Below are 17,367 nucleotides of genomic sequence, written 5' to 3'. Positions count from 1 at the left end.
TGTCCTCTCTTTCCGATATATATTTATTGTTTTTCCTTTCCTACTCTTTTTTTGGTTAAAAGGTGAAATCGCTCACATGGAACACCTCCCACATTCGGCCCAACAAAACGTGGGAAGAGGTTAATCATGATAATCCAGCCAGACACAGTGGCTAGACCCGAACTCACCACGCATAAGGAGCCCTCTCTCACTTTGGAGAGAGGTACTCTCACACTACCGCTTGCGAGACTCGATCCTTAGTCTTGGTCCAAGATTCACTGCGGAAGACATTTTGTGCCCCTTTCTTGACCAACTGGGCTGCCGCTGCCAATGTGAGCACTTTCCTACCCTTCCTTGATTAGGGACGGACTTGTCATTGACTGAGTTTATTTTCCTTACAACTTTTTAATCAAATTTACACTTTTTCTTATGAACAAATTAAGAATAAAATATTAAAATATAATAATACAAAACAAAAATTTTAAAAAAAAATCTAAAATAATACCTACGCTACGCACAACAAAAATTTAACAAATAACCACTGACTATAACTTATATATAATATCATATATGATAATAGAGATGGATTCAGATGGGACCAGACCATATGCATTCACTGCTCCACGCACGCACGCACGCAGGCAGATAAGTTAAAAGAGTATGTATGATTTAACTCGAATTACCAAACTAGAAGGTAAAGTCCACTGTTCAACACAAGTTCCAAACCATCTAGGTATAGGTTTAGTACAGTAACGCATGAATGAACGAACGAACGAACGAAATGGACGTTCCTTTCCAAGTTTCAAGTGGGTCATAAACTGGATCGGATTGCACAAAGTTACAACATTTGGTGGTAATCACAGGGCAAGGGTGGCCCCATCATTTCTAAGCCAAAAATAACGAGAGAATCTTGAAATGGTCTCATATTATTCAAAGATTGTCCCGCAATTCCTTGTTGCGCTGTCATATTATATATATATATATATATATATATACTTTTGAATTGCAAATTTGGTACTGCTTATACTCCGCCAATACAACTAGTAGTTGTTGCTTTTTACACCAATTTTCTCCATACGATACAACAACAGACAGGCTCAGATCCCTCTTCTCTTCTCCTGGTTAAAACAAACAATACAAAGGACAAGCCACACACCTCCCTCCTCTTATAATCTTAAAGAAGCAAAATCATCAGATTCCCTTCTTTAAAACCAACAGAGTTATTAGGGAACCAAAAATTAAATTTAAAAAAAAAAAAACATATAAATATCAAAACAAATAACTACAGGTGCTATAAGGGGTCAAATGGTTCAGGCAGAGGCTCAAATCCATTATCAAAGATCAGTCCTTGATCAGACTTATCATCGGCACTATGCAGCCAGTTTGTATTCTTCAAGTCTTCCTTGAGCAGAATCGCATCGTAGCGGGAGCTCTCGTAGATGTCCACTTCACTCAGTCTTGCTGATGGTCGAAAATTCTCTACTTTGGTCCCATTTTCAGGGGACCTATTGATATAATTATTCCCATTTTCTGAAACAACGCCGTTGCCGTTGATGGGCAGGTTTCCATTAACAGACGCTGGAGCACTAGCAGTACGAACGTTTTGCCCTTTTGGATTTGCAGACCGGATGCTCTGAGGGAAGAGGGTGGTACCAGAAAGTGGACGAATGCAACTGGTACCATTTCTAATGTCCTGAAATTAGAATAACAATAAATTTACAATTAATTAATCCAACATACTAAAAACTTAATTGTCTCCCACGATAAGAAAAAATGCAGATGGTGTTTATAACTTCAAATCAGATCTAGAATATTCGGAACATTACATTCTCAGTATCACCGATATCACTCTGAAACACCATGGAGAAACCAAAGGAAAAGAAGATCCCAAGTAAATGTGAACAACGCTCCATTGATACAATGAAGCATAGTCCACAGAAATTCTTTCTAGAGTAACTCTTTTATCTTCTGTATTGAGTAAGGAGCCATAGTCTCTAATTGAAAAAATCTAGGTATCCTGACCCGTGCTTTCTGATATCATAGCAAGGAGATTATACATACCATATGTCTGATTGCCATGTCCAATGATTTCTTTGAGATGGTCCTCCCAAATCCTGAGCTATCTGTGGATGTTAATGAAGTCTTTGAAGGTTTACGCGTTGACAATTCCAACACATGTGACGACTTACGAGACTCCATTGTATCAATAGCCTGTCCATTGGCATGCAAACGGCCTCTTGCGCTGGGTTCGGTGACTCTTCCTCTAGAGGCAATTGGTGATGGCTGTCTTCTTGGTAAACTGGCAGAAGGGTTCTCTACATTCCCCTTTACAGTAACAGCCACACCAGGCCTGGACCTACCAGCAGAAAGTGGCCTGTCTGGCAATGTTGTCCGCAGGTTTGGAGGTGTCTCAAGAGAGAAATCAGGCAGGATTATTGGTTGTGGTGGGGGCCTTATCCGAGCGCTTGGGGAGCTAGGTCGGGATGATGTTACTGCAGTGCGTCCATTTGATGGAACACGCCCGACTGAAGCTGAAGGTGCTGCTGCTGGAGATAAAGAAGGGGCAGCTGCTGGAGATGAAAGAGGAGCCGAATTCCACCGAGTAGGTGTTGAGGGCCGAGAAGCAGACCTGGTGGCTGGGTTGCTCAAATTTGCAGAAATTTGGGGTCTAGAAGTTGGAGTTGAAGGTCTTGAATTTTGGGATGGCCTAGTTCTCTCAATGGAGGAGCTGGTGAGTGATGGACGAGCTCTAGAAGGAGTTGAGGATCGGGATGATGCTGGACGAGCAGATGGAGTGGAAGGTCTTGCTGTAGATGAGGAACGAGCAGTAGGGGTGGACGGTCTTGTGTAAGAGGAGATCGAAACTGAGCTTGTGTTGAGAACTGAAGTAGATTTGTTTGAGTAGGTACTATACTGGGCACTAGAGATTGAAGAGCGAGTCACTGAACTGCTTCGGATTGGTCTTGAGGAATGGTTGCTCTCTGACTGCGACACAGAAAGCTGAAATAGAGAGATCAGTCATTTATGGTTCCTGGTTCCCTTTATGCCAATTCACAAGCATCAAAGTATTATAGCATAGACATCTAAGATGAAGTCTGATGATAAAAAAGAGTAATGAAACAGGAAGGTCCTCAATACTTCATAAAAAGGAGGTGGTATTAAGTTCATAATCTACCGTTTAGATGGTACTGAATAAGCATAGAGTAATCAAAATTGGTGACTAGAGCACAGATTAGTGCAAAAACCAAAGTCATCAAGGTAGAATAGGAGCCAGATTAGTGCAAAAACCAAAGTCATCAAGGTAGAATAGGAGCCAGATTAGTGCAAAAACCAGACAAGAAAAACATCAGAACAGTCGGTCACATCAGATTGGTCAGATCAGTACCTCAGTTGACCAGAAACTGGCCAGCTCTAATCTGTTATGTTGAGCAAAACCTATTTAAGAAAAGGAATTCCAATTAGAACCATAGTTTCTATTGGTCATCGATCCATCTGTCTTTGAGGGCTCACGTAAGTACCAGAACAATTAATTAGGTCAGGTTTAGCTTCAGATTAAATTCGTTGTACATGGCTTGAATGATCTCTTACACTAGATTGAAAAATTCCCCCAAAATACAGCACATAAGAGATTTTCCAAATAAACAAGGAAGTTGCATGACAAGATCCCTGCAAGAATATCTGTCAATCTCAGCAATTAATACACAGCATCATAACTCATTGTTTCAGGATCAGGCAACTTGAATAGACAGACAGACAGAACACATCAATCAAGCATTATGATTGTTCAATCTTCATTTTTGTGTATAACAAAACAAGTGCCATAGTGGGCTTTCTGATCAGAAAGTTCTGGTGTCAGGCAGATTTCTCAGTTGGAAACAGAAAGAAGAGGAAAGACCTTCTCTTATTCTGGTGGCGGCTTATTCTATAGTCATCAAATATAGATAAAAGCCATGGCAGATGAAATAGCAATGGATCTAACTATCAACAGAACACTTGGTCCAAAAACAAAATAAAAAAACATAAATTATACCCTTGAGGCCTTTGTTGTAGAAACTGATCGAGCCAAAGAACTGCTTCTTGGAGCTGCTGATGATTGTTGAGACTCAATTCCATTTGAGGAAGGAAAAAGAGGAGTTTCAGGAGGAGTGAGAAGCCTACATTCAAGAAACAGAATTATATTTTTTTTATAAATGGTACTACCATGCATCAGAAAGCTAAAATAATGAAAGGTCACTGCATATTTCATAAAAATTTCATCCAAAAGAACTATCATAGCAAAAGAACTGTTACACATAAATGTCCACTTCCAGGAACCAGTTATATGGATCCCAGCTTAAACAATTTATTCTCAAGACTGGGGCATAGAATTTGTAAATTATAAGACATTACACAAAGATGCAGTTCAATTCCAAAACCATCAATCTGAAATTCAGGCTTCTTTTTTTTTGGAATTATTTGGAGAAAAGGGACACTTGGCTTGAACAATTTCTATGGATGTGCAGGGAGATACAAATCAAGTTGAATGTTAAAGCTCTCTGAAATAGCTCAAAGAATTGGAGTAAAGCAAGAGGTCAACAGGGCTTACATTTCATAAATATCCTCACCTTTCATAAATATCCTCAGGTTTTCGCAGGCACAACTCAACATCTCATTCTCACATTGAGCACTATCTCATTTCCAGAAGATCTTAATATGTCTAGAGAGAGATAGAACTTATACAAGACAAGCTCTTGCTTATTAGAAACAAACTCAATAGATAGGTCACTGGAAGTGAAGGTATTCAACTCCAGTGACAAATTGAAGAAACATCCTTGGATCTATCTCTTGTCTTTATGAATAGGATAAGCTCTCGCTAAACCTCAAACCAAGGATTCTGAACATTACCTATTCAAAAAGGCTGGCAAGTAAGATAATGTAAAATGCTTCTGCTTGTTTAGAAGGGCAATGGAAATGGATGGAATAGAAGAATATGAAACAACAATTGACCATTAATACCCTCCTGATGAGAAAATAGAGTATTACTAAGTCAGGGACCAATTTGAACTTTAAAAAACCACTAAAAGCTAGTATTATCCATGCACAAAATAAAATTTTCCATCCATTCTCTTGAGGCACAAAGTAGGATTTTGGAGGATAATGGATGGAAAGTGTTTCTATCTATTTCCATTACCATTCTCTATCCCGAATGAGAGGCACACAACAAGATTTTGGAGGATAATGGATAGAAAGTGTTTCTACCCATTTTCATTACTATTCTCTATCCCAAACAAGAGAACCCTCTTCCATCCATTTTCGTTCCATCCCCCTCTCCTAAACGCACTGTAAGTTTGCCAATCAACATAGGCAGAATAATAATATAGGTATCGGCCTCTGCTACCACCATATATCTGCATACCCTAGAAACGGAACATATGAACTGCCAGATCAAGTAAGGGATAAAAATTGCATATTGAGGCTAAGTTCTCTAATTGAAATAGCAATGAAATTAATTATGCTTTCAAGTTATCAGAGAAACAACAAAGAAGAAGTGAATCTTGTCAAACAAGGTCTTGAGGGCTGAAATGCCCAAACCTGGGAGACAACAATGTCAGCAGGATCAGTGAATATGGATCTTAGATCCTTGCATAAGTTAATTTGGGGAACTATAGGCCAGCATGATTTAATATGAGCATAACAACTCTGCGTGAGATGAAACAACAACAATAATAGAGATGTAATAATCTTCACTGGGTTTAACTATCAGCACTAATCTATGCTATTGGAGATGGTAATGAGGTATTGAAGAAGTTAGATCTGAAGTTGACGATAAAACATAATGGGTTAATTTAAAACAAGAGGCATGTTCAGGATGTTACCAATCATAGTCGTGCTTCCCACCGTCAGTGGACGACAATAGATCATCCATTCCACTCTTGGCCAATTTTGCTGATCCAACAGAAAGTCTCCCCAGTTTCACTGAAACTGCAGTCCCATGGTGAAGCAGGGTCAATTAAGCAGAGATTGATCCATTTTTTCATGTTCAAGCCAGAGAAAAGGGATCAAAAGAAAAACATGTGGTTAGCAAATTCAGGAAAGTAAAAGAGAATTCCAGATTCATTCATAACAACTGATCAAGACTCGGGAAAAACGGCGTCGTAAAAAGGGTTATATATGGTTAGAGATGACAAATGAAGCCAGAAAATTAGAATCTTTGGTTGTTAAACCACTCAATCTGAGACGCAAAGCAAAACTACTTGCTGGAAGCCGACAGTCGAGTCGAGAATGATAAAGAAAAGAAGTTCGTTCGAGTACATAATAAATGTAGACAGAAATAGAAAAAGAAGACGAAAAAGGAAAGGGGGGAAACGGATGAGGGGGCCGTACGGTCGGATTCATCGGACGACGTGACAGAGAGAGTCCGACGATTTCTCGAGAAGAGATCCAAGTTCTCGTCGATATCCCTGGACATTCCGGTGAGGCTGAGACCTCGCCGGTGCTGACCATTCCTGCCGCCGATCACAGACTCCTTCAGAGTGCGATTCATATCTACGAGACTAGGAATTCAGGAACTCCATAAAGCACAATGTGTTGTTCTTCTGTGTTGTTGAGAGAGAGAGAGAGAGAGAGCAATAGATGCGAAGGCAAACACGACAAGAAGCTTTCTTTCTCTCTTTCTGTGACTTTTACGTCATCGAGTAATGAATGCGAGAGAGAGAGAGAGAGAGAGAGAGAGAGAGAGTAGATCTGATCTGATGGACTGATGATGGGTTGGTGTAATAGCAGTAGAGTAGAGCAGAGTAATTTCCATTTGTAAAATAGAATCACAGAAAGTGAGAGTGAGATGAGAAGAATTTTTTAATGGGCTTTCTTCTTGCTATGTTATCTCCCAATAATTAATTAATTAATTGATTTCCAAACTAAAGCAAACCGAAACCGTGGATTCGTGCCACTGCGATCGAGTAGGGTTAAGAGATAGCGGCGGGGCCAATTGGCACAGAAAACTCGAGACATGAAGCAACTTTAACTGGCCCCATGTGATTGTGATTACTAGTAGTTCACTATTATTTAGTAGTAGAGCTAGTCAGTATAGTCTTTGTTGAGTTGAGATCTTGGCACCTTTTTCTAACCCCGCCCCTCCTCCTCCTCCTCCTCCTCCTCCTCCTATCCACCGTCTCTGGCTCTATTTCTGCCTCTCTCTCTCTTTTTTATTCGGTAAATGCTTGCTTGGTGGATGAAAGAATTAAAGAAACTCCAGTTTAATGTCTAATTAATAATATTCCTCAGTGAGTTGACACTGTAACCACTGGTTAGTTCCCTAATCTCTGTCTCTTACCCATATGATATGCCCATATCTAAACCAAGTCTAATATATATATATATATACTCTTAATTATTAATGCAAAACAGGCACGCCCGAGCTTAACCACTTCTCCATGACTTTCAAATATTTATGGGCTTAATATCTTTGATTGGAATTTTAACAGCAACAGAGAGGGGCTTTGTTTTGTTATCGAAACAAAAACCAAAACCAAAACAAAAACAGAGAGAGGCTTTATAAAATTTCCTTTCATTACTGTTAGTAGCAGATACAGAGAAATAAAAGTAGGCAATTAAGTGATCATTGATTGGACAAGTATATATGTGTATATGTATATTTCATTTTTTGTGTATAAATATGAGAGAGTGCATTTCTTAATTCATTTTGGAGGATTGGCTGAATGGGATTATGGGAACATGGTGCTGCTGATTAGCTAAGCTAGTTATTTATTCAAGCCCATGAGGCCGGTCACTATGATATTGATGGATGCATACATGTGCATATGAATGGTCAATTTTTATCCTCTTCACAATATATATATATATATGTATGTATGTACATACGTTGGAGGCATACGTAATGTGATCTAATATAATAGAATAGACGATGACAGAAACATTCACATGGGAGAGAAAGATTGATCGTTGAGCTAATGGGGTGAGTAGGAGCCACACACACATGAAATTGACATTGAAAGGCATCTCTCCTCAGTCCCGACGGCTCCTTGCAGTCGTAGTGTAGGTGTGCTCATGAGTCATGCATGATGTTTTCGATTTTGACGTGGTATTTGTTCGAACTAATGACTGACTGCTGGTGCATCTTCTCCAAATATCTCTCCCCCCCCCCCCCCCCCCCCATGCCAACTTGCTTTATTATATTCTAATCTGCGCAGATTAAATACCTTAACTTGATTATTGCTATTTGCTAACTACAACACGTGTATAACCATCGGGTGCGTGAGTGGGTGTGCTTGGTTAAATTATTTTCTTATTCAATGTTAGGGTTGTGTCATCGCCACTTTGATCAGACTAAATTTGGGATGAGCAAAAATTTGGTTAAATCGAACTAACCAAACCAAACCAACAAATTTGGTCGGTTCGATTATTGTTGCCCTTAAAAATCAATTCTTGGGTTTGGTTCGATTATTTTAGTAAAAATAATAAAAAAATCGAACCGAACCAAATAGCAATACCCCATCCCCCAAACCAAACCGCCCCCCTCCCTCACACGAGCGCGGCAACCCCCTTTGCCGAACCGAACCGAACTGGCTCCCCCTCCCTCACGCAGGCGCGACACCCCATGTCTGCTATCGTCTTCTCTTCACTCTTCTTTTCGTCATTCTCTCTCTAAGACTCTATCCCTCTCGTCATTTTATCTTTCTCTTTGAGATCTGGTTGGCTGTAGCACTACCTCATCTCATCTCTTCATAGATCTCATATCTAGTCACAAGGCAGCACTGCCTCATGGTCATCTCTTCGTCCCTTCTCTCTTCCTCCACCATCACTCGCCGTCGCCGATGGCAAAGACGAAGGCTCTTCGAGTTCGAGGCTTCGTAGATTAGGCCGCCTCATCTCTTCGTCTCTTCTCTCTCCATCCACCATCCCTCGTCGTTGCCGATGGCGATGGCGAAGACGAAGACGAATGCCGGAGACGAAGATGACGTCGATACGAGCTGCTACCGATGGCTAGAGACGAAGATGACGCAGATGCGAGCTGCTGCCGATGGCCAGAGACGAAGATGACGCCAATGGTTTTTAGGTTAGTTTTCTAGGTACAACTTATCTTTTACATTGAAAGTTTGAAACCTAGATTTACTAAAATCTAACCATTAGATTTTTTTAATTTTTGGGTATATGAGTCACTGTGGTTGGGAGGAATCCGATGATTGATTCCGATCATCAGAGTCACCGGCCGACTAGGTGGCCAGCGACAACAGCAAGGCAATCTCTTGTTTATTTTTGTGTTCTAGTTCGTTTTCGATTCATTTTCAGTTCGGTTCAGTTAGTATGGTGTAGGCTCCGGTTAGTTCGATTTCGGTTAGTTCGATTAGTTGGGGTGAGTCGATCAGTTCGGTTCGGTTATTACATATAGTTCAATTCGATTCGGTTCATAATTTTTGAACGGTTCGATTCGGTTATAACCAATTGCACCCCCGGACTAAATCTATATGCACACCCATTCCATTTCATGTGATTAAGGAGGTAAACTTTCTTGTAAGAATAATTTTCTACACCATATGAGAGGTGCTTAATTTATGTGTAGTTCTTTGATAAGATCGATTATGTAATTATAAATGACAACTAGTCTCTCTTAAGGAAGGAGATGAGCCTTTACCCTCTTCATAAAGAAAGAGAAAAAAAAAAAGATGCCAACATATTAAGAAATGACAGGAATGGAGCGGTCAAAGAGAGGGAGGGGAGGGGTATGGGAAGAGCAGGTGGAGTGAGATGTGAACCACCGGAATTGCTTTGAAGCAAAGTTATGGAAAAGAAATCGAGTCTGTATGTACCACACGAGCCATTAATACTTAATAGCGTGATCATGTCCCAGGCCCAAAAAATATAAAATAGAAGAATCGTGGCATCAAAATGGAGTGACACGCATGGCACATCCATCCATGCATCCATCCATCATCTTCTTATTATTATTATGATTATAAAGGTTCGGTTCGCATATATGAGAGAGAGAGAGAGAGATTGGTGGTGGTTGGATCTTTCTAGGAGTACAGTAACTGGTTAAATCATGCAATGCACCCAGACGATCAAGTGTGCTGTCAAAAATGTGGTGTTGCCGACCATCATCATCAGCTACGTCCCTGCCATTTGCCAAAGCCCCAAAGCCAATGCCACTGCCACCAACATTAATACCAATCGACAGCACACGTGCTCTGTTACTGCTTACAATTTCATTATTAAAGGAATTCTCAAACAACCTGTACATCAAATCACATGTGGCCACAATTATACACACCCTGACGCGAAGCAATGGATCCGCAGCCGCCGATGCCAAGTGCAAATGAGGATCACGGATCAAGTTATCATTCGGGGCACGGCACAGCACAGTCCAGTCCGTGTGCCCTTGGGCAAGGGCAAGTTTAGCCAAACCGCCATTATAGGAGTACCAACCCAGTTGCTATTCCTGCCAATGCCATTCATCAAAAGACCACACACACATTCACTCCCACACTAAGATACATGAATGAAATGGGCACGAAACAGATGATGATAATGAAGCACAAGTGTGTTGTCTAATGCTGAGAGTGCATATCCTACACTACTAAGAGTTAAAAGCACAAGTGTGTTGTCTGATGCTGAGAGTGCAGATCCTACACTACTAAGAGTTAAAGCAGGCAACAACATCGTTGAATCAGGTCTCCAAATGTCAGTCAACAATTATACCATTAAGTAATCCAACTCATGGTAACACAAGTTCCCATGGAACATTCAACCTCATTAGTAAGAGAATCCATTACCATAACATCATTCCACTCCTTATTACTTGTAGAAGTCGAAATCAGTATCTGGCTTCTTGACATTAGTCCGGTAACCTTTCTCAAAGTCCTTCGGGAGTATGACATAACGGTTTTTACGGACTGCGTGCATTCCTGCTTCTTGGCATATAGCAGCTATCTGTAGACGACAGAATCTTTATGTCACTGTTTTAATAGAATAAATGAACAAACAACATCAACAGTTCCACTGCGAACAAAATTGAAAAACAATTGGATTGTAAGTAATAACCATAACTTTTCTGCAGCATTTTGACACTCCAAATGACATATATCCCTAAATGGAAACCACGAATGATCTATGTGACCAAAAGCCAGGCAAAAAATACACCCAGGCATGAATATGCATTCTTCATTCGGCATCAGAAAGTGGAATCATTAGGAAAGAGGGCAGACATGCAATCATCTCAACATATTTTAGTCAAAGAAACAGTAAATTAAAAGGACAGCAATAAACTAACCTCAGCGGCGCTTATTTTATCAGGTCTAGAAACATAGTCCTCCAAGTCAACCTCATCGCTCAAGTTCATCTTGGCAGTGCAAACCTATCAGAGCACAATCAATGGTCAAGCTGTGTTTAACTAAAATAGTGAAGCTTTTCCAAGACCACTGAATCGCGCACGCGCGCACACACACAGAGTAGAACTGAGAACTGATAAATAATTGACGATAGAATTGAAGTAAATATTATACTGGTTCCATTTTAGAGCTATAGCTTTTTAACATGACAGAAAAATGATTACATTTTACCCAATATGCAATTGAAACTGGATGTGGCAGATGCCAAACTCAACTGACCTGGAAAACAAGCCTCTTTTGTCGTCTATCAGGCAAGGGGAACTCAATTTTCCGATCAAGTCTACCCGGGCGTAGAAGTGCTGGATCCAAGGTGTCCGCACGGTTAGTTGCCATTATCACCTTCACATTTACTGTTTGATCGAACCCATCCATCTGCCAGGCATGCAGGCCTTCACAAACTTAATTGGTCCATAATTACTTAAGAAAGCATATAAGCAGATTATTTGCTTATGCCTATTATATTAGACAGGCTCTAAGCCTACCAAACTATGATCTATACAATCAGGATGAAAAGATTCTTCCAACATTCATTCATTTTTCTCCATCACGCCACTGCCCCCCCCTCCCCCCTTTTTCCTCCCCACCCCAGTGCAACCATTTTATTTTCGGCTCAAATAATTTTACCATTAAGGCAGACCTAGCTCAAGTTTCAATAAATGCACCTGATTTAGAAGTTCCATAAGAATTCGTTGAACTTCTCTATCAGCTCCAGTTTGTGCATCAAATCTAGCAGTTGCAATAGCATCTACCTCATCAATGAAAATAATTGCAGGGGCATTCTCTTTAGCGAGACGAAAAACATCACGGACCATTCGAGGACCCTTAATAACAGCCAGAAACAGTACTCAATTAGATATCCAAACAGATTAGTTTTGCAGAGGCATTTAACAATAATAATGACAATAGAAAAGTTAAGAAGAAAACATCAGGAAGCAATCATAAGCAAGAAGAAAACTCATAAAGCATACCTCACCCAAATACTTCTGAACAAACTCAGAACCAACCACTCTTATGAAGGCCGCTGTTGTGTGATTAGCAACCGCTTTTGCGAGCATGGTTTTACCCGTACCGGGTGGACCGTAAAGCAAAACTCCTCGTGGTGGATCAATACCAATCTGCTTGTATAGTTCATGATGCGTCAAAGGTAGCTCAACAGCTTCACGAATTTCCTGCTTTTGAATGTCACATCCTCCAATATCCTGCCTCAGGGAGAATCAGAGAAATGACTTGGGATGATAAACCACTATCAGCATATAGCAGCTTCATAACAGGATTGAACGTTTCATAGAACAAATAGCAAATATAGAAGATTAGCTCAGTGGAAGTTGTTCTCAAGCATGCAACATGTAAACAGTTCCAATAAGAGGTTAACATAATTAATTAATTGGCACATGGCAATAGCATGGAACAGCTGAAAGGATGTGGAGACTAAGTCTAGAGAAGAACTCTAATATTTCTTCCAAAACATCAAGTCTAGGAGGTAGATAAATTACGATAGGGAAGTTTCAAACGTGACCTTAACAACTCAGTTTTTTAGAAAATAGTTGGATGTGTGCACACCAAAGCTTCTTAGCAGTGGATACAAGTGGCCAGGCATGATACCTGTGTGTGCTCATAAGAGAGCAAGAGAGACACAAGTTTATTCATATTGTCATATGCAAAGTGTTTTCAAAGCATAGTCGAGAAGCACAAACTTAAATGCATGTACGAACAAATCAGGCATACACAGCTTAACTCAAATTCAACCAATCTTGGAAATTTTGATTTTCTATCCTTCACAAACATGGATAATCGAACAAAATATTATTTGACAGTTCAACAAACTTTTAACTTAAAAATGCTTCACCTTTCATTATGCCTGTGAATTACTGGCAATTCACTAGTATAATCTAATGTGGCAGAGTCGTTCAACCATGAATTTCTTCAATAAGAAAATTTATCAATCAAGCATCAAGGAGGAGCAATATATGTACGAGAGAGAAATTAAAAAATAAAAAGCTCTACAATGACAATCAGCCCCTCAAAAGTTCTCCACAAACTCCAAATTTTCCTCCATAACTAAACCTGCATATCCAAATATATTTCAAAAAAATATTAAACATTTAACCCAAAACTAGACCTTTCCCTTTCCATCTGGACATATGATCTCCAAGAGACACACAATAATTGCTTTGAGAACCTCCTTTTGCAACATTTTCCTTCAGGGAAACCTAACCTTCTTGTTATCTTGTAGAATGTAATAACAATATTAAAAAAAAAATCCTTCAACTTCAAATTAACCATGTTTTAATCCAAACCCCACTCTCCACACACCAGCCACTCAAAAGGCTTGTTCCTCTCACCACCCATCTTTTTAGGGAAACAAAAAGGACACTTGTTTCCCTCCACCACGATGCTCATGCACTGTTTCAACCATCCCAACTGTTGTGAATATGTTTCCAAATGGCCATCCCATGAGCCATGCAAAACTTCCCAAGAAATCCAATCACCTCAACCTAAGGACTTTGCAGTTATCACTCTTCTCCAAATTATAAAAAAGGGCCTATATTTCACGGGCATTTAAGGTTGCATGTCTTTTCTACCTGATACTTCAAGTACAGCAATTATCACACCATCATAGAGCCTACAGGCTGCTTGTACAGCCTGATTAAATGTTAAACTATTTCTTTTGTTACCCTGTCTGATTACTCCAGTCCCAAGAGGAAGTGAGAAACATGGACTGTAGTATAATATAAAACATGAGAGTAGGTCCACACAACTGCTTAATATGTCTAGCTTACTCCACCATCATCCCCAAAGCATTAAGGAAAGAGAAATTCCAGAGAGAAACTATAATTTAGGAAGACAACCTACTTAAAGAAAAGCCTCAAGAAAAGAGACAAGACAGGAAGTGGCATGAGATATAGAGAGAAACTGTTGACAGATGACAATAGAACGCTAGTAGGCAATAGAGGATTGCCTTAAAACAGTCAACACTCTTGACAGTCAGGAAGCTAAGAGGTGTAAACAGTCGACAAATGGAGTGCAGCATCAACGCTATGCAAAGAAATGGTCAGAATGTGAGGATGCCTTCTTACTTGCCTTTAATCCGTGAATTATCCATCAATGTTACGAGGTCAATATAGATTTTCTGAATTAAAGCTCTGACATCACAATGTAAACTCTAAATCCACCTAAAGCATCCCAATGTATTATTCAACTAATAAAGTATGAGGGTAAATTTTTTTCTTCTTTTATTTTATTTAATTTTTTTGAAACCATAAAGTCCTCACACTCTGCATTTTATCATTTATTTTCGGATTTTATCATTTTAATTTGGTCGGACATCATCCCCTTGGACGATTGAAGAATGAGGGGATGATTGAAGAATAAGTAGCGAAACTGGGAACCTACAGTCCCCACCACCCAGCCTTTGATGTGTATGAAGGATAAGGAGGGTGGTCTACCTTTTCTCTTAGGCAGGCACCAAGCAGTATTATGTTCTAATGGGGTATTTCTGTTTGTTTTGATTTCTCCACGTTGAATCTTTTTTTTTTTTTTTCTGTTCTTCTGGTTTTTTATACAACTAACCATTTAGTGGCCGAATATGTCTTTGGGCATGGACATCAACCATGCCTTAGCCCTGCATGTTGTTGTTCACCCAAAATGTGACAAGCAACATTTTCTTTATAACGCCATGTGGCCCACTCTATCCAGCAATTACATGGTCAGATAACATATTCTCCCTTATATATATATGTGTGTGTGTGCCTACTTATCTGGCATTGTGAAGGTCGGATACCTTGAATCTTCTACTCTATCCGGTCTTCAAAAGGCTCTATACCTTTTTATATTTTTTTAATTTTATTTCTATCTAAGTCCATACTTATTTGCCTTAATAATGGATGAACTCACTAAAGATATCCAGACAGAGGTGCCATGGTGTATGCTATTTGCAGATGACATAGTGTTGGTGGATGAAACGAAAAGGAGTAAACACTAAACTTGAGTTGTGGATAAACAATTTAGAATCTAAGGGATTTAAATTAAGTAGAAAGAAAACAGAATATATGAAATGTAAATTTAGTAAGAATGCAAGAGTGGAGGATGTTATAATAAAATTGGAGGACCAAATCTTACAAAGAAAAGACCATTTTCGATATTTGGGATCAATGATTCAAAAAGATGGAGAAATTCACGAGGATGCCACACATAGAATTAAGGCAGGTTGGCTAAAATGGAGAAATGCATCGGGGGTGTTATGTGATGGTAAAATCCCATTAAAACTAAAAGGAAAATTCTATAGGATAGCTATAAGACCAGTCTTGTTATATGGCTCAGAATGTTGGGCAGTCAAATACCAGCATGAGCAAAAGACGAGCGTAGCGGAGATGAGGATGTTAAGATGGATGTGCGGCCATACAAGAAAAGATAAAATTAGAAATGAAGTTATTCGTAATAAGGTAGGAGTAGTGCCAATCGATGAGAAGATGAGAGAGAATGGATTAAGATGGTTTGGTCATGTGAGAAGGAGACCAAGAGACGCTCATGTGAGGAGAGTTGATGAAATGGAATAATTAGTCAAAAAAAGAGGTAGAGGTAGACCCAAGAAGACTTTGAGAGAGACATTAAAGTTTGATATGAAGTGTATGGATCTAAATGAAGATATGACAAGAGACAGAAATACATGGAAGTCTAGAATTCATGTAGCCAATCCCATATAGTGGGATAAAGGCTGGATATGTTGTTGTTGTTGTTGTTATTTCTATCTAGCCATGGACCCATTAGGCAGTAAGATACTTTGTGGATTGCATTGGCCATTGTCAACAACAAGGGTACAAGTTATTGATGATACCAAAATAACTCACAGTTAATGATTCTACTTGAGTGTTGAACAGAATTCAATTGTAAAAGGTACATCGAACTCGAGTGGACCATTACAAAGTCACAAGGTAGTCAGATCCAAGTAAAATCTTATCACAAATTACACTTTAAGCCTAGCTGACATGATAATCTCCAGAGCTAGGTTGAGACTTCATTGCGGCTTCTCATAGTAGGGTCAGAGGTGAGTGCTTGCTGGGATGGGGCATGACACACCATCACTTGGAAGTGTGAAATTATCTGAGTACAAAGCTCTTAACATGATCAAAATGTCTAGAGTCCAACAAGTTTGAGGCTTTTGATAGTTTTCCAGCTCAATCAAATTTCGAGATGGAGCCAAATTAAACAAACATTGCCAACAAGTAACAAATGCCTGAACTTAAGAATTTTCAAGATCACAATATAAAACAGTTTAGTTGAATAGGCTATTTATTCTGTTAAAGCCCAAATGCAATTGATGACACATATTCAAGAGAGCACCATAATTTCCAATCGTGTAAGAGACGGTTTGCAAGAAATTAATCTTAAAATAACAGTAGTAATGCAATGGTAGTATATATAAAAAGCAAGAAATTACGTTATAGGTAACGTCAGGCTTCTCGGACTGGCTCAAAAGGGAAATACTGGAGTCAGCCTCGGGAGGTAAAACGTCGACAAGGGCGTTGGAGTGGCGGTGCAAAGCGACAGAAGCAGAGGGCTTCAAAAGCTCACGGTTGAGGGTGCTAAGGATGCGAACGTAGTAGTTGGAGCCGGTGGTGGATCCGACGATGCCGTTGTTCTGGTCAACCATCTCCATGAACTGGCCAATGACGAGGGGCACAGATTGGATCCTCTTTACCTCCTCCTGGGCTCGGAGCAGTTCGCGCTTCAGGTTCTTGAGCTCGTCCTTGACGTACTCCTCCTGGATGTCGATGAATTCCAGTTGGCGCTGCAGGGATTTCAGCCGTCCGTAGAGGTCGTCGTCTTCGGAGGTCACGGCCGACAAGTGGTCGCCGCCAAGTGTTTCATATTTTATGGGCGATGGTCTTGGATCCAATAGAATCGCAGACGCTGCCATTGTTTGTCGTTGCTTCGCTGAACTTTGCCCTTCTTTCTCTTGTACTTGTTTACCTTCAGTCTTCTCTTTCCTCTTCTTTCTTGGGCT

The 17,367-nt window shown here is 39.8% G+C and overlaps 2 protein-coding genes across 3 annotated transcripts; both read right to left on the bottom strand.

The window, feature by feature from the left end:
* Window positions 1-1,000: 1,000 nt before the first annotated feature.
* Window positions 1,001-6,753, bottom strand: LOC127789913 (uncharacterized). The gene is made up of 5 exons (XM_052319003.1): window positions 6,343-6,753; window positions 5,835-5,940; window positions 4,010-4,133; window positions 2,041-2,979; window positions 1,001-1,672 (listed from the first exon to the last, which is right to left on the bottom strand). Exons 1-5 carry the CDS (start codon window positions 6,500-6,502, stop codon window positions 1,271-1,273), a joined length of 1,731 nt encoding a protein of 576 aa, XP_052174963.1. The 5' UTR covers window positions 6,503-6,753; the 3' UTR covers window positions 1,001-1,270.
* A 3,110-nt stretch (window positions 6,754-9,863) lies between these two features.
* Window positions 9,864-17,367, bottom strand: LOC127790694 (26S proteasome regulatory subunit 6B homolog). 2 transcript variants are annotated; one of them, XM_052320307.1, is made up of 7 exons: window positions 16,801-17,367; window positions 12,332-12,562; window positions 12,026-12,184; window positions 11,583-11,735; window positions 11,246-11,329; window positions 10,749-10,905; window positions 9,864-10,414 (listed from the first exon to the last, which is right to left on the bottom strand). In XM_052320307.1, the coding sequence occupies exons 1-6, from the start codon at window positions 17,278-17,280 to the stop codon at window positions 10,771-10,773; spliced, it is 1,242 nt and encodes a 413-aa protein (XP_052176267.1). In that variant the 5' UTR covers window positions 17,281-17,367; the 3' UTR covers window positions 9,864-10,414; window positions 10,749-10,770. The 2 variants fall into 2 exon arrangements, with proteins under 2 accessions (XP_052176267.1, XP_052176265.1); XM_052320305.1 differs by lacking the exon at window positions 9,864-10,414 and having other exon boundaries at window positions 10,476-10,905; window positions 16,801-17,366.

The sequence above is a fragment of the Diospyros lotus genome, chromosome 14 (assembly GCF_014633365.1).
Source record: "Diospyros lotus cultivar Yz01 chromosome 14, ASM1463336v1, whole genome shotgun sequence".
NCBI classification, from domain to species: Eukaryota; Viridiplantae; Streptophyta; class Magnoliopsida; order Ericales; family Ebenaceae; genus Diospyros; species Diospyros lotus.
This window is presented reverse-complemented; position numbering and strand designations above follow the sequence as displayed.

Coding starts and splice junctions, on each gene's coding strand:
- LOC127790694 (XM_052320307.1), bottom strand. CDS start 17,280: ATGGCAGCGTCTGCGATTCTATTGGATCCAAGACCATCGCCCATAAAA. Junction 11,736..12,025: donor TTATGGAACTTCTAAATCAG/GTGCATTTATTG, acceptor CATGCCTGGCAG/ATGGATGGGTTCGATCAAAC. Junction 10,906..11,245: donor ATAAAATAAGCGCCGCTGAG/GTTAGTTTATTG, acceptor TGTCGTCTACAG/ATAGCTGCTATATGCCAAGA.
- LOC127789913 (XM_052319003.1), bottom strand. CDS start 6,502: ATGAATCGCACTCTGAAGGAGTCTGTGATCGGCGGCAGGAATGGTCAG. Junction 4,134..5,834: donor GGGAAGCACGACTATGATTG/GTAACATCCTGA, acceptor TCTTGAATGTAG/GCTTCTCACTCCTCCTGAAA. Junction 1,673..2,040: donor ACATGGCAATCAGACATATG/GTATGTATAATC, acceptor TTCTAATTTCAG/GACATTAGAAATGGTACCAG.